Below are 16571 nucleotides of genomic sequence, written 5' to 3'. Positions count from 1 at the left end.
ATAACCATAACTACCGATAATTAAAATAATTATTTGTCATCCAAATAGTCCAACTGTTTTTTTTTTTTTTTTTTAACAAATAACTACCATTTCCGCTTGGATTTTTGTGCACCCAAACATGCCCCAAAATTATTCAATGAAGTCCCCATTTTCGTTTCTAACATTATCAAATGAGTGTTGATGTTCACTAGTGACCATCCATGGTGGGGTCCACATGATTCATGCTGTGGAGTAGCATGATATTCCTGTTCCTAACGCCATCATCCATGGATGTCAATTTTTAGTAAGTGGCCTATCCATAGTGGGTCCCAGAAGATGAACGGTGTGGATCACCCGATGCATGGTTGTATGTGGATGACTAAAAGCCACCTCTTGTCCTAAAGGACCCATCCGCGGTGAAAACTAACAGTCCGTGGCCAGGACCAGCCGCTACGCAATCAGGTGCATGGGGGTTCCAAAGACAACCCTCAAGCGCACTTTAGCAAGTAGCAAGTGGCCGAATGTAGGTTTGACTGTTAATAACTGGAGGGCGATCCCACCTACTCCTCCCAGGCTTTTCATTTTCAATCACAAATAAAAGAAAACAGGAAAAAGAAAAATCACATACCTTTGATTTATCCAAAGCCAAAATTGTAGGGTCTTCAGCCTCAGCATAAGTTCATCAAGGGACCCATACCACACATATAGGCCCCATTGCAAGGCGATGCAGACCATTAATATGATGGGCCCTTCAATCTTTCATCTGTCCAATGTGGACCATCGAACTGATTTCTTCTTGACTGTCTACTTATAGCCGTTAATCAAATGTTGGGGATCTTCAAAGCAAGTAGGCTTCTGGGGAATCCCCCATCCACGGTGGGCCCATCAAATCAATGGTCCAGATCACCATCCAGGGACCACCCATGTACGGAATTTGGACACTTGGCAACTGGACATTTAATGAGGCTAGGACCCAATTTCCCTCTTAACCAAATCTCATACAGAGCTTTTAGGCCGGCAAAAGGAAATGGGAATTACTACCCTCACATGACTTACTTTTCTTCATTTCCAAAGCGTGATGAAATGACTCATTTCATATACAACTTTCCATGCGTATCATGATGCTCCTTATCCATGTGGTTGGTCTCCCAGTCACAAACCAACCCAACCCAGTGAGCTATGGAATTGAGTTTTAGATTGCCCACTAGCCAAATACTCAGCCCATCAATGTTAACTAAGCCCATTGAGGCCATTCCCAGTTAGCTACTTCGCCTAAAACTCAGGCACAAATCTGGACCATATGGTCCTGTGACAAGCAAACCCTAAAAATAAAATAAATAAATAAATAAATAAAAGAAGAAGAAGAAGAAGAAAGCTGCATGTCGACCAATCAGTTGAAATTTTGGCTGAATTGAAGGCTTATCAGAAAGTATCGGTTAGATATCCATGGGCCTCAACACGGACTGTTTTATGGATGGAGAATACTGATAAGCCCAGTTGAAATCTTCCCCCATTTTTATGAAGATTAGTTCGGCACTCAAACCAAGTCACCGCTCGGGTGATTTGAGAAGAGAATTTGATCACTTACAGCTGCATGTGGCCCCATCTTTCCAACCAATGTGTAGCTACCATATGGCATCTCAAACCCTGTAAATGGTGGGCCCCACCTCAAAGATAATGCAGCAAAGGAATATGGATGGTCCACTCATCAGGCATCCCACACGGTTTCAACCTAAAGAATGGGTTTTGTCTGCCCTTTTTACGTTCGGATGTCCTACCCATTTGACGCACTGGTGGTGGTGGTGAATGATGCTATTTGACAAAATCATCACACCACTCTCTAAATTTATTTTTTCCAGTTGCATGTTCAAGAATTCCTCGTTCCCTCTGAACATTGCATGTTTCAGGTACAAAGTGTTGGGGCCTTTATACAAAACCTTAAGATCTAGCTTCCCACAAACACCAGAATTATATATGGGATATTAAAGCAATGAAATAAATCAAATCAAAAACCACACGACATGAGATTTTTACATGAAAAATCCTCAAAAAGGGAAAAACCATGGGACCTCGTCCAGATCAACAATCCACTATGAAGTAGAACGTTACAACCGATCACAAGCACACACCGCCTGGATCAAACCTTCTTCACTCACGTAGGAGTGGATAAACAATAAAAGAATAAAGAAAAACGGAGAGATCTCACTGATTGCGAAGGCGTAGAAGCGCTAAGATGTCAAGTGCACAGTAGATCACCTTTACGAGCAGAACCTCCCTTGTACAAGCTTCATCTCTCTCTTTCTCCCTCTCTCTCTCTCTCTCACACCTTTGATAGCCCTAAACCCTTTAGCAAACCCTTACGAAGCTTTAGGAAACCCTCTTGAATTACCTAGAAAAGCCCTTGGAACCATATTTATAGTTTAGACAACTCTCTTTCGCACCTATTGCGAAATCGCCACAGATTTTCACAGTCCGCACAAGATCCGGACTCGAATCTGCGTAACCTCGACTGGTCAAGCCGAGTCCTCGACCGGTCGAACACTTCCCTCGACTGATCGAGCACCTCGAAGAAAATACATTAATTGATCGCTGGACTTTGAGTCAAGCTCTACTCGACTGGTCGAGTAGCCCACTCTACCGGTCGAGCAGCGCGGTGAAATACTCTGAATTTCAACCCACTGCACTATCTCTCCTCTGAACTGAGGAGGAAAACTCTATCACAAAGTAGGAAACTAAAACAAAGACAAAATATTTTTAAAATTATAAACAATAATTTCTTGTTCTTTGTCAACAACACAAGTGCAACAATGCATGGTAAGATATTGCTTCTTCTTTTTTTGGTTTGGTTTATGGCTATTGAATCTAGGGTCATGTTTCAAGGTTCCAATTATATAACATTCCCCTCATTAGGGGTAGAAATTGGCCTGGGGTAAGCCTACTTACTAAGTTGATAATAAGTTTTGCTTGAACCTGACTTAGGACCCTTTACCCAGGTTGCTTAAAATTTATACAATTCAAGCTCAACTCAATTCTTTTAACTGAAATCAGGTTGGCTTGCCCTAGTGCAATCTAACATAGCAAAACGAAAATCTAATTTGAGAATGGAATATGGGGAACCATATATGTCTAGCTCGGCCCAATTAAGGGAATACACATATATACATGCACCATACATATTTATCTATCTTGCATTATCTTCTCCTGCATTTTGGTCCAGGTCGAGTGAGCTACCTTTCCTAGACTATCGAAAATTTCTAGGTCAAGTATAGTATAATCATGATGCAGGGAAGGATGTGAGGTCGAGCACTGTCTTCTTCAAGTGGATAATTGTTCCCAATCCATGAAACTTCTCCAGACTCCTCACAGAGACTTCTCAAATTCACGAGAAAAAAACAAACAAAATAAAAACAAATTTTATAAAATTCATAATTTGATTGATGAATAAAAAAGTGAGATTACACCCCTTTAAATAGGGATACTTTTCAGAATTAAACTACAACTAAAACTCTTAGAAATCATGACTTACTATATTTATAGATGGTTGTGATTCCTACTAGTGCGCATGGTTTTCATCCAAAAATAGTAAGTGTCCTAATGGGCCAAATCATGACACTCCCCTAATTATTCTAAGCACTTTTCATGTCGGACGCAACTCCTAAAGCCCAACAGATGAAGAGTTATACTCAAATTAAAACTTACTATAAATAGTAAAAACGAAAACAAAACATGAAATTGATTGTCGATCTGATGGTATTTCACAAATTCGGCGTGGGAAAGCCAGTATAGAGGGTTGGGTGGCTAAAGTAGCTCATACTACTCCAAAATTATATATGGTACGTCTGATAGCTCATTCCGACTTGCAAGATACGTCCGTTTTAAGTTCCGATATGGTCTGGATCACTTCTGTCATCAACTGGACCTTTTTTGATTCATCTTGGCCATGAAACTATACATGACCCGCTCTACATCAAACCATGACCCATCTAATTGAATTTGTCACATTTTCAAGCTTGGGTCCAACCCACTACCTATTTAATTTTGCACAAACCTAACTTAATAGTGGGCCAGCCCAGTTGACTCATGGGCTAACAAAGCCCATATAAATTCACAAAATACTTCCGACTTATTTGATCATTTCACAATTTTCCTTCAACTATGAACACACTTTTTGGATCTTGCTGATAGAATCTTTTAATTTTGAAGATTTTCTTGGGTTGTCGCTCATGGATGGCATGGCACGTAATATAAGAAGGTTTTGAGTTTTTGGACTTTGGACCAGGATCAAAGGGCCACAGTCCCAACCTCAAAATAGCAGTACATTGGCATGAATTGTAGCAAACCTCATGGGTTAGAGGTCTTAATCTCAATCCCTTTTTGCAGGTAACTTAGGTTGGAACCTAAGACCTTATTTTGAATCAAAGATTACCTGACATTCAGTTCCATTCCATGCTCTTTTTCTTTCTTTCTTTTCCTTCCCTTCATTTTCCATAACACTAAAATGCTTCACCAAACCTTACGGTGAGCTTGATAAGAGGAGCCCAAGAGAAATATATGTTTAAAAAAAAAAAAAAAAAAACAATGATGATTCAATAATTATTTTCATGGACATTGTTGGAAAAGGAAATCCATGTCAAGAGCTCTCAATTGAATCCTAGGTGGAATCTTGATTTATCAGACAACAATCACAATGCCTAACTGTCATTTCTATGGAAAACAAATTCCATTTCCACATAAATTTGTGTGTAACACCCCCAAACTTGCTCAATGTGGTGGCAGTCACCATTTTAGTTTCTAACATTGTTGAAGGGAGTTGATGTTCATTAATGGCCATCCATAGTGGGGTCCACAGGATTCATGGTGCAGATTAGGATGGCATTCTTGTTCCTAACACCATCACCATGGATGTCAATTTTTAGCAAGTGGCCTATCCATAGTGGGACCAGGAAAATGAATGGTGTGGATTACCCGATGCATGGTTGTATGTGGACGACTAGAAGCTACCACGACCCATCTGTGGTGAGAACTAATGTTCCATGACCTGGACCAGCCGCTACGCAGGCAAGTACATGGAGGTCCTAAAGACCACCCACATGCGCACTTTAGCATGTAGCAAGTGGCGGAGGGTAGGTTTAACTGTTTGATAACTGCAGGGGGATCCCACCTACTCAGAGGCTTTTCATTTTCAATCACAAATAAAGGAAAACAGGATAAAGAAAAATCCCATACCTTTGATTTATCCAAAGAGAAATTGTAGGGTTGTCAGCCTCAGCGTAAGTTCATCTAGGCATATGGGGTCCATTGCTAGGCATTGCAGACCATTAATATGATGGCCCCTTCTGTTAAGTGTATGTGTATTCCCCCAAAAAAGTCACAGTTTGGAAGTTTCTAACCCTTCAATCTTTCACCAGTCGAGTGTGGACCATGTCACTGATTTCTTCTTGACTGTCTACTTAAAGCTGCTAATCAAATGTTGGGGGACCTTCGAAGCAGGTAGGCTTCCTGGGAATCCCCCATCCACGCTGGGTCCATCAAATCAATGGTCCAGATCACCATCCGATGATCACTTGTTGTGAAAATTATTAGATAATTGAAAAAAAAATAATTAAAGAATATTATTTCTTTTTAGTTAGTTGGCCATTAATGATTGAGAATTGTTTGAAATATATTTTTAACTGTTGATAATGAATTTAGTTTGCTTCAGATCGTTGGATCAAAAGATTTGATTATTAGATCATCACAACTTGTCCATTTTAGACCGTTGTGTCTTTTAAGGCTCTAAAGTGTGCCAACTAACGTCAGTATAGCCATCCTACCCACACCCTATCCAAACTATGCATTAGAATTGTAAACCTAGCATCTACAAAACTTGTTTTCTCATCTCCGATGTGGGATTAAACGGAAACCGTACTTTTTCATTTGAAAATTTTAAATTTATTTAGTAAGAAATAAAATTTTCAAATTTATTTGATTTTTCAAAAACTAAATTTCAACACCACCCGTGTACGGAATTTGGACACTTGGCAACTGGACATCTAATGAGGCTGGGACCCAATTTTCCTCTTATCCAAATCTCATACATAGCTTTTATGCCGGCAAAAGCAATGGGAATTAATACCTTCACATGACTTACTTTTCTTCACATCAAAAGCATGATGAAATGACTCATCTCGTATATAACTTTCCATGCGTATCATGATACTCCTTATCCATATATGCTCTCTCTGTCTCTCCCTCATCCAAGAGCATTTTCCCATAAAATACAATCTATAATCCAAACATGTGATATTCGATTCCACTTTTCCAATAAAGCAGAGAAAGAGATCTTCAGAAACAAGGATCATTTGTCTTCAATTATTAGAGTTTTGGTAGCCACACACTCACCTCTACATACGCCCACACGTGATAACTTGCCATTGTGATTGACTTCCAAACCATGTGTCATGTGGGCCCTTCTTTTCGATGGTCCGTCCTGATAATTAGGCCAATCACTAATCAGGCAAGATACAAGTGTATGTCAGATGCAGACATTGAATTTTTTTTTCTACATGCTTGGCATGCATGATCAGCCAATCAGGACATGTACACAGTGGGCCTCATCTGATGTATGGCATGGATGCGAGACACGTGTTTCATATTGCCATGTACTTTGGCGTGTGATGTGAGCTTAGGAAAGCTCTTCTATTATTATTTAGTAAAAAGCGATTTGCGCGAAATGATGAGGCAATTTTTGCAGGCATAAAAGTGCTAGTGATTGTTCCTGGAAACATCCTCATGGAAAACGACCCCAAAGCATTGTGTGGGGCGACCATGATATGTGCATGACATCTAATCCATCCATCATATGAGGCCCCTCATCTTATCCTCGGTGCCCAAAAATTAGGTTGGTTAAAAATCGGTGGGCCACACCACAGGAAACAGTTGGGATGGGAATGACAATCATTAAAAACCTTCTAAATTGACTACGACATATCTTATTTATTTATTCCATCCAATCCATTTAGAAGATCCACCCCACCAGGATGAATGAACAAGAAAAAAAAGAGGCCATTCCAAAGCTCAGATGGGCCACACAACGTGATTTTAGAGATTTCAGGCATGGCCCAATTGAGTTTTGGATCGACCTGATTTTTGGGTGCCGAGAACATGATCGATCCACAATGATGAACGGATTGGATGTCACAAAAACTCCGTGATTTCACAGATCAGGTTAGCTTTCCTGCCTCCTGAAAAGCCACTTGTAAATTGCACGCGTTTAGATGGAAATGCCGGCTTCCCCCAATAGCATTTGCATGGTAACAATGTAGATATATTTAAGGAATTAATATTCCATTATCTATCTAAATCACATATTAAATTTAGTACCATAACACATCTGCATTGAATTTCATGTAGTTTACGGCACTTGCATAATCAAAATTTTAGAAAAAAATAAAATAAAATAATTAAATTGTCCTTTTCTCCTTTAAAATGTTAAAAGCCGTAATAATGAGGCCATGTTGATGTATATGACATTCAACCTGTCTAACAAATGCAATCCACCGTGATAATAAGATGAACCAAAAATTTGAAAGATCACATCATAAGGTGGGCCATTCCACCCAACCATAAGATGGGCCACACTATAAAAAAAAAAAAACTTACAACACCCAAAATTTTCATAGCTCAGTTGATGATTTAATGCAAAACTTTTGGATCATCCATTTGGTGGGATACATATTTTGGATGTGCAGAACGTCATATACATGCGGACTATACTAATTTTTTAAAGAAAAAATAATAATAATGAGTCATCCACAATAACGACTTTTGCCATGGGGAAGAATTGAACGGCATCATTTAATTTTAGTTTTTGTATTTATTATTCCTATCTTATTCTTAAATTTATAATTCGTAAGATATTGAGTCAAGTCTCCGAGTCACCTTAACTCAGCTTAACATCCAATCGTTTGTGCTTCCTTGTACCAAGCTATGGTTTTTATTATTAACGTTTATTATAGTGTTGGTAGATTTGTGTCCATATATTGCCAATATGGGATAAGCATTCCAGCTAACATCTCCAAATGAATTTTTGAGATTTGATGGAGATTTGAGGGCGATTTCTCCAGCTTGTGGAACGGAAAAATTCAAATATCGATGACTATACGTAACAACCAATGAAAAAACAAAGAAATACATTCATATACGACATTTGTTAGGAAATTCAACCTTGGCTGGCAATTCATAGCCTAACCGTGTTCTTTACGGCAATTCATCGAGCACATAGTAGGCACAAGCGTCCCGCTTGTTTAATATGTAAAGTGAACTTCCAATCTAGGGAATATTTGGTCAATTGACCATCTACCGTAAGTTGCATCATATCAACGTCTTGTGATCACTACTAAAACCATGTGCCCCACTTGTTTATAAGGAAAAAGTAGATTTTAGTGTTACTCGGTAGTCAACCTAGACTAATGAAAATCCACGGCTCAAAATCGATTCGCCGTCTGCGCTGTGCTTTTCAAAGGCCGAAAATTTGGTACTCTTGCAGAGTATGATAGATGATACACGGGCACTTAGAAATTGCATACATGGGCGTACAACTTATTCAAATTATGGGCACCACTTAAGTTAGCCTGACCATACGGCTATTGGATATATGGATATTTATTGTACGGATATAATTTAAAATATCCAGTGGCCATATTTCAAATTCGGACGAATCAGAGGACAGGGAATGATCAGCCGATTTGATCTTGAGACTAATTTATCCACGGTGGCTTCCCCGGTTTAGCCGGTTTCATGTATGCCACGTGTACAAATTTCGAGTGCTTGTGTATCAAGCGTCACACTCTGCCAGAGTAAGAAATGATTAGTTTTCCGTACATGAAATAAACATCCATCAAATGATCCTATACATCTGATAAATGGCCTTTTAACTAACCGCGGCAAACAGTAGTAGTTAAATGGTGTCAACATTCAATACGGGAAAATGAAGAATAGTGAAAATTGGCCATCCATTATTGGTATTTGTATATGGACGGCTCCGATTGATGCATCACTCTTGCACGTGTGCAGTTGAGAGATGGCTCTACCCTATTCCAGTTCATCCGGTTGATGCGTCACTCTTGCACGTGTGCAGTTGAGAGATGGCTTTATCTGGATCTATCGTCAGGACACTGTAACCAACAATAAAGATTTCAACGAATAATGAAAAGGTTGTGTCGGTCACGGACATTACACAGAGACATCCCAAACCCACATGTCGTACGTGTACCTACCGGCCTTGTTATTCATCAGGCCGGTGGATGGTCCACCGCTTAAAAGATAATAATGATCGGATGATCCTGACCCTCAAAATAGAAGGCTTTTGCCCTTACAACCTGGAGCAGGATTTTGGCCTGGGTTTTTTGGTAGAACCTCTTTGAGCTACTGGTCCACTTAGACCATCCAATGAACAATCCAGATTTCATCCGCACAGTGAATTTTAACATCCAGAACGCGGGAACCTCATATACATGCCACATGTGCCAGCATTTCACAATGGGTCTAAGATCCAATCCAACCATCAGAAAAGAAACATTATATTGATGCCCTAGCCTGATAATCAGGTTGATCTACTGGTCAGGTGGGCCCTAATATGCAATAAAAAAAAATTATATACACACACACACACAGCTCTATACAACTAGCCTACGTTTTGTTTTTTTTTTTTTTTTAACCATTAAACGTTGCACATGCTTTGCACAAGATTTACTTTTGGGAAAACATGTTGAATATTGGGTTAATCTGATAGATGGATTGGATGGACCAAAGTGTTCTGTTTTTTTTTTTTTTTTTTAAAGTTCATTTTAAAAAGTAAATAAACAATTAAAACTTTCCATAAATAGAATGTAGAGTCGGATGGTAAGAGAAGGGATTCGCCATGAAAATTATGACTTTCAATTTCAGAATTATAAAATTAGTGAGCTCACAACTATTAAAAACTTCAAATCATATTATTTTTGGCTAAAAATCATTTTACAATGGACTTGATGCGAGAAATCCGAGAGTCTAAAATCCATAAATTAAAAAATACAGGCTGTCAATTAAAACTGAAAATTCAGAATTTCACATCCAGGATTAGAAATTCAAGATTTCAATTCCATGCTCATAGGTGAGCACTTTTTAGATTAGTCCAGGCTGTAGCAGAAACTCCTCACTGAACAATCGGTCCTAAACGCCAAACCAGTTAAATTGGCCTTCTTTTCTAGGGCCAGGATTGATGGTCGGATGTATTGATTGAACAAGAGACAAGCGACGCATCTTAAACTCGCTTGTTCAACGGTTCATGCTATTATATTATCATTACTATCAAATGGAAGGTCACATCTTAAACTCGCTTGTTCAAATAGTCGATCATGCTATAATTAGGCCCATATACAAATCACATCCACATGCACCACACACGAGCCAAAAAGGAGACATCACAGCGCTACATTAGGTGGGGCACACGTCCAACACAACATTACAGAAGTAAAGCCCGTGAAATAGTATAGTGGGCCACATATATTTTTCTTATGTTGAAAACAGGCACATGTATTCCAAGCCATCCATCATTTCACAGCCCTAGAAAATGGATTGATTAACAACATCTTATGCAGCGACCCAACACAATATATAAAAGTCATTATCAACCAATAACCATACTTTCCCCTTCTTACTCCCAACTTCCAAAACAAGAAGTTCCTTCCCCATATAATATATACAGGAATTCTCCTATAAACCAGAGCCCAATTTGGAAAAAAAAAAAAAAAAAAAGAGCCAATGTTAAAGAGTTCTGTTCTTAAATCAAAAGAGTCACGAATCAGAGAAAGCAAGAAAATAAAGGGCCAGATTTCGTCTTTTTGTGTCCTCCATCAGACGGCTAACTTCTTAGGGTCTGCGTCCCTCATCTCAAGCCCTTGAGGGATGTCCTCATCGGCAATGAACCTGGACCAGAACCAATGTTTCTTCCAAACTAGGACCACCTCTTCAATGGGCTTGTTCTTGGTTTCGGGGAGGAACATGTAAATGAAGATGGTCATGACAAACACCCAAAAGCCGAAGAAGTAGAAGAGTCCGAATTTCATGTGGCAAAGCATGGTTAGGAAGATTTGGGCAATGAGAAACGTGAAGAACATGTTCACACAAACGTTGATACTCTGGCCCGCTGATCGGATTTCAAGGGGGAAGATCTCACTGGGTACCAGCCAGCCTAGTGGGCCCCATGACCACGCAAACCCAGCTACATAGAGACAAATGAAGAAGACCACCAAATTGGCATACCCCTTGGAGATATCAGCCACCCCTGAGACACCGAACTTAATGGCAATAAGTGTCCCAACAGCGATCTACAAAAGAGAACACAAGTGTTATTAGTCATTGTTTTAAAAGATATGGATTGACTTGAAACGTAACGGCCCATATCTAGCATGTATTGCTGAGGATTTTTTGAACATTGAAAAATTCACAATACTTGATAAAAATACATCGTATGGGCCAATATGAAACGTGTGATGTCGTGTATCATGTAATACAGTGAATCGTTACTAGAATTACCAACCTTGATGCTGATGGACTATTATGAGAGAAAGACCAAAGTAATCTAAGTACAAAATCAAGATTTTAACGACTTTTTCGGAAGAAAAGAAAGAGATGCTATCATTACCTGGCAAATGAGCATCTGAACTCCACCCTCAAGGAAGAGAACCCTTCTGCCAAGCTTATCTACTGAATAGATAGAAACAAATGTCGCAGCGACATTGACACCGCCAGTGATGACCGCAGAAATCAACGACGCATTATTGCCGAACCCAATCGTCTTGAAAAGAACAGGGGCGTAGAACATGATGACGTTGATACCCGTCAATTGCTGGAAGAAAGGAATTGCGATCGCCATTACCAATTGGGCGCGATACTTCCTCAACAGGATGTTGCGCCAGGGGTGCTGGACGTTCCTTGACTCAACACTGGCTGCCAGAAGGTCCTTGTACTCCTCGTCGATATCATCGGTACCACGAATGCGTCGGAGCATCGAGCGGGCCTTATCTGGGTTGTCTGGGAACCGATCGATGAGGGAATTGGGGGTGTCGGGAAGGACTAAAGAGCCAAGGGTGATGATTAAGGCAGGAATACCAGCACCACCCAAGCTGACCCGCCAACCCCAGCCTCCTTTGATCTTGTCCGTTCCATAATTAATAAGATTGGCCGCGAGGATGCCGATGGTGATCATTAGCTGGAAGCACATGTTGAGGGAACCACGGTAGCTGGCTGGAGCCATTTCGGAGAGGTAGACTGGAACAGACTGCAAATTCAATTAAAAGCATGAGCAATTTTACATTAATCTGATATGTCCGCAACAGAGTTTCACTGCTATTTAAGAGGAACAATTCTAATTTTACAAGTATGAGGAAATAATTCTAATTAAACAAGATTTTTTTAGAAAATAACGAGAAAAAAGCTGAAAAGACCAACTATGTTATTAACAAAAAGAGCTTCGCTAAGATGGTCGTGGATTTAACAGTTGTGCTATCATGTGAACGGCACACATTGGAAAAACCGTTGAACGGCACACATGTTAGAGATCCAAGCCATTCATGGCCAGGTAGGGTACACTGAACATGCAATGGAGAATGGTCAGGACCTTAGATTCGTGTGCAATCTACCAGGCCTGAATTGGAGATGTCATGAGGGCTCCGCAGTACCCATCGAAGGTAGATTTTTAAGAAAGAAAATAAAACATTAAAAAAGCGCCATAGGGTAGGTACGCTGCTAGACTACAATTGTGATAGAATGTGTTCCACCGGACTTCCAGCTACAATGTGGAGCCCCATTCCAACAATCTGATGGAACGTCTGATTAATCTGGGCCCTTCATTAGGTAGTGCAAGATGTCAAGTAAGCCATAAATTGACGCTTGGACTTCTTTCACTACCAGCCAATTTTCAGGTGTCCGCCGGATCAGTGCGCCACTATTATTTCTGTCCTTGGCATGTTCGCAGTGTGTACATTGACGAAGGGTCCAGATTAAAACGCAGGCGGGGCGTTCAATCAAGATCAAAATCCAAGATCGGTGGTAGACTCCCAGGATTTTCAACAAGAGGTCTGGGGTTTGCGTGCGTCGGTGGGTGTGGGGTGTGTGTGATGCGCGTGTAAAAAAAATTAAAAAAAAAAAACAGACCTATAGCCTATTAAAACTCTAAAAAATATAAAAATCCACATGAAGCTCCACAAGATCAACAGCCAAAGATCAAGACCTACAGCAATTACAATTTTCCAAAGATGAAAGATGCACGCAAAGGGATAAAACGCGGAAACAAAGCCGACGTGGCATGGAGTTCAGAAATCCGGACACAATTTCCCATGTATCCCTAAGCTCAGTGGGGACCACCGTGATGTCCGTGTTAAATCCCCACCGTGATATTTATACTGTCATCCAACTCTTTTATGATGTGATTTCCTCCAGAAAAAAGGGAGAACCCAGAGTCAAGACTGATCTTGAACTACTGTGGGCCCAAAGAAGATTTAAACGGTGCGCATTACCATCACCGGTTTCGTGCGGTGCGGCACGCTTGACTTTTGGAACTGCCTCATGTGGGGAACATCTTCTAAAATTAGCTGGCGCAAGAGACGAACGGAGTGGATGTTCAGACATCCCGGTGCGTCGCATCAACATTGGTTGCAGGGGATTACTGAGATTAGTGTTACAGGCAAGTCGCTTACTCGCAATCCGGGCAAACAGTCGATTTTCAGACAGCGTTAACGAGTTTATCCGAACCTAAAACACGACTCAGATTTCACACACGCGTACGACTAGCACACATGCTGCGATTTACATCCCCTCTTCAGAGTCACCTCATGGGAATTGCTTTAGCATTACTTTATTTCTAAATCAAGATTATGACAGGAAAAAAATTTACAATAAAGACAACCAAAACCATTGAAAAAACAAGCCAATTGAATGACTTTGGGGAAAATAGTAATATAATTCAAAAGCCGTTGCTTTCTAAGTAAACGGCTGTTCAAATCCGTCGTTTCTGATTCGAAAAGAAAATTCGTTTTTTTTTCGTTCTTCATTATTTAAATCTGAAATACAGCCAATTAAAAACGATTGTTTCATTTTCATTATACAGAGACATCAGAAGCGCAGTGAGGAAAAGCATACGCAGGAGGAAAAAGCTGCAGAAAAACACATCTCTGCCGTTCAAACACAGATCTAACACAAAAAGGCAAAAAGGAGAATCAAACACAAAAGCGACAACAAATAAAATAGCAGACGCATACAAAACTGAAAATTTAAAATAAAATAAAATAATAATAATAATAATAAAGCAAAAAATTCTGCGAACACTCCAGCTTTCATCCTGGGAACACCTTTCCATCTTCGCAACAAGCCAGGAAGAGAGAAGACTGCAGAGAACCGTGCACATGGAGATAAAAATCGCAATGTCCACCGTCTAAATCACGGATCTGATCAGATGATCTAACCATCCGGGCAATTAAAACCCATGTCCAATGGACGGTGTAGAATACAATTTCAACAGTATAGATTTTCAAAAGGAAAAAAGAAATAGATAGCGGGATTTTACCTGATTAGCAAAACCAACACCAATACCGAGTAGAATCCGACCGATGATCAGCATCGCAACATCCTTCGCAGCGCCATTGATGACCGCTCCGGCAAGAAAGACAGCACCACCCACCAGCATCGATATCTTTCTTCCGAGCTTCCTCGTCACCCACGACGCTACGATGGAAGCTATCAACGCCGCAAGATACAGAGACGAAGTGAAAAGCGTCAATTTAACGCTGTCAAATGTACAGTACTGGTTCTTCGATTTATCTTCCTTCATCTTCCGGTAAACCGACGGAAAAAACTTCCGTAGAAACGGCTCCATCGACGTCACTCCACCTGCAACCACCAGATTCATATAATAAACCTCCGGATCACTCAAATCATGCTATGAAATTCAGATCTAACGGTTCGAAATCGAACTTACCGGAAATACCAATATCATAGCCGAAGATCAGACCACCGGTGGCGGCAATGATACATGTGAAGATCACATATACCGTCAATTTGCCGGGATAAACCTTATTACCGTCGGAAGAAACGAAAGAACCGCCCGCCATTGATGATCCTTCGAAGCCTTTTACGCAAATTGGAGAGAGAGAGAGAGAGAGAGAGAGAGAGAGAGAGAGCGAGAATTTGCAGAGAGCGAATGAAGTTCGGAATCCTGTAAGACGGGTGTATTTATAAAGTAGAGTGAAGGGTACAATAGGAAATATGCTTAGCTGGCAGATAAATATCCAGGATTTGGAAAGAGATAAGGTAAGAGTAAGCGTAGAAAAATAGCAAGCCTCCGTTCGAGTTTGACGGAGAATACGGGCCCACAATACCAAAGTCACCGTACGTAGGTTTCAACCGTGGATTGTATCGTAAGTTATGATATGAACCGTTAATATTCTTCTTCTTTTTTTCCTTATGTTTCAGGTTATGTTACAGGTCCCACCTTTCTAAAAGGTTGGCTGATCTGACGGTGTGTGTGAAGATGAATTTTGGAAGACTGAAGTTTGCTAGAATCATATTCAAATTCAAGATTCAACGGTTAGGATTATCAATATAGAATGATTATGAGGGGATAGCAATTTTAAGACAGTAATAACAACATGAACAGTCCGTATCATTGTCTAAGATAGAATCCGTGTGAAAACCCCACCCCCGTACAAATGGAAGCGGATTGCGTAGTGAGTAATTCACTCTGCTTAGCGTACTGAGTAAACTCTTTGAGGTCCACCAAGGTTTATGTATATTATCTGCTCTGTCCATCCAATTTACCAGAGAAATTTAGGCTTGATCCCAAAAATGAGACATATCTAATGTTTAAATGGACAACATCACAGAAAACAGTTTAATTAAATGTCTAACGTTGATAAATTCTTAGGGGCCACAGAAGTTTTGGATCAAGATTATATTTATTTTTTCCCTTTATCCATGTCTATATGGTCTTATGAACAAGTTGGATGACAAATAAATATCACTGTGGGGCCTATAAGCTTTCAATGGTGGAAATCATTATCCTCACTGTTTCCATTGGTATCATCCACTTGATCTTTGGATGTGCCTCAATTTTGGGCTCAAACCCTTAAATTAGATGGAAAAACATATGGATGGCACGGGTGGGCTCAACTGAGTATTTGGTTAATTAATATTTATGCAACCTTAAGTTATAGACCATGATTATCTAAGTTTCAATTTGGTTAATTACACACGCCTCAATAATTTATTTTGATAGACATATAAGGTATTCATTATTTTCTTTTATTTATTAATTTAGTTGTCTAATAATTTATCGATTGTAATAAACATCGTTTCCCAATGTCAATAAAATTGGTAATATTTTGCCTTCTTTAATTTGAAAGTGTATTTTTATCCATTTAAAAAATATTTCAAACGGAAAGTGTTGGTGAAAGAATAAGTAAACTCACATCTATTGTTAAAAAAAAAAAAAAAAAACTAAACTCATTAAAGAGGATTAACATCTATTCTTTATATTAATCACATGAACCGAATGTAATATTGGTGGCTGAGAGGAT

The 16571-nt window shown here is 39.7% G+C and overlaps 1 protein-coding gene across 1 annotated transcript; it reads right to left on the bottom strand.

Moving 5' to 3' along the window:
• Positions 1 to 10517: 10517 nt before the first annotated feature.
• Positions 10518 to 15204, bottom strand: LOC131236759 (sugar transport protein MST3-like). Its single transcript, XM_058234178.1, has 4 exons — positions 14975 to 15204; positions 14564 to 14886; positions 11645 to 12280; positions 10518 to 11327 (listed from the first exon to the last, which is right to left on the bottom strand). Exons 1-4 carry the CDS (start codon positions 15105 to 15107, stop codon positions 10854 to 10856), a joined length of 1566 nt encoding a protein of 521 aa, XP_058090161.1. The 5' UTR covers positions 15108 to 15204; the 3' UTR covers positions 10518 to 10853.
• Between the last annotated feature and the right edge of the window lie 1367 nt (positions 15205 to 16571).

This window comes from Magnolia sinica, chromosome 1 (assembly GCF_029962835.1).
Source record: "Magnolia sinica isolate HGM2019 chromosome 1, MsV1, whole genome shotgun sequence".
In the NCBI taxonomy this organism is placed as follows: Eukaryota; Viridiplantae; Streptophyta; class Magnoliopsida; order Magnoliales; family Magnoliaceae; genus Magnolia; species Magnolia sinica.
This window is presented reverse-complemented; position numbering and strand designations above follow the sequence as displayed.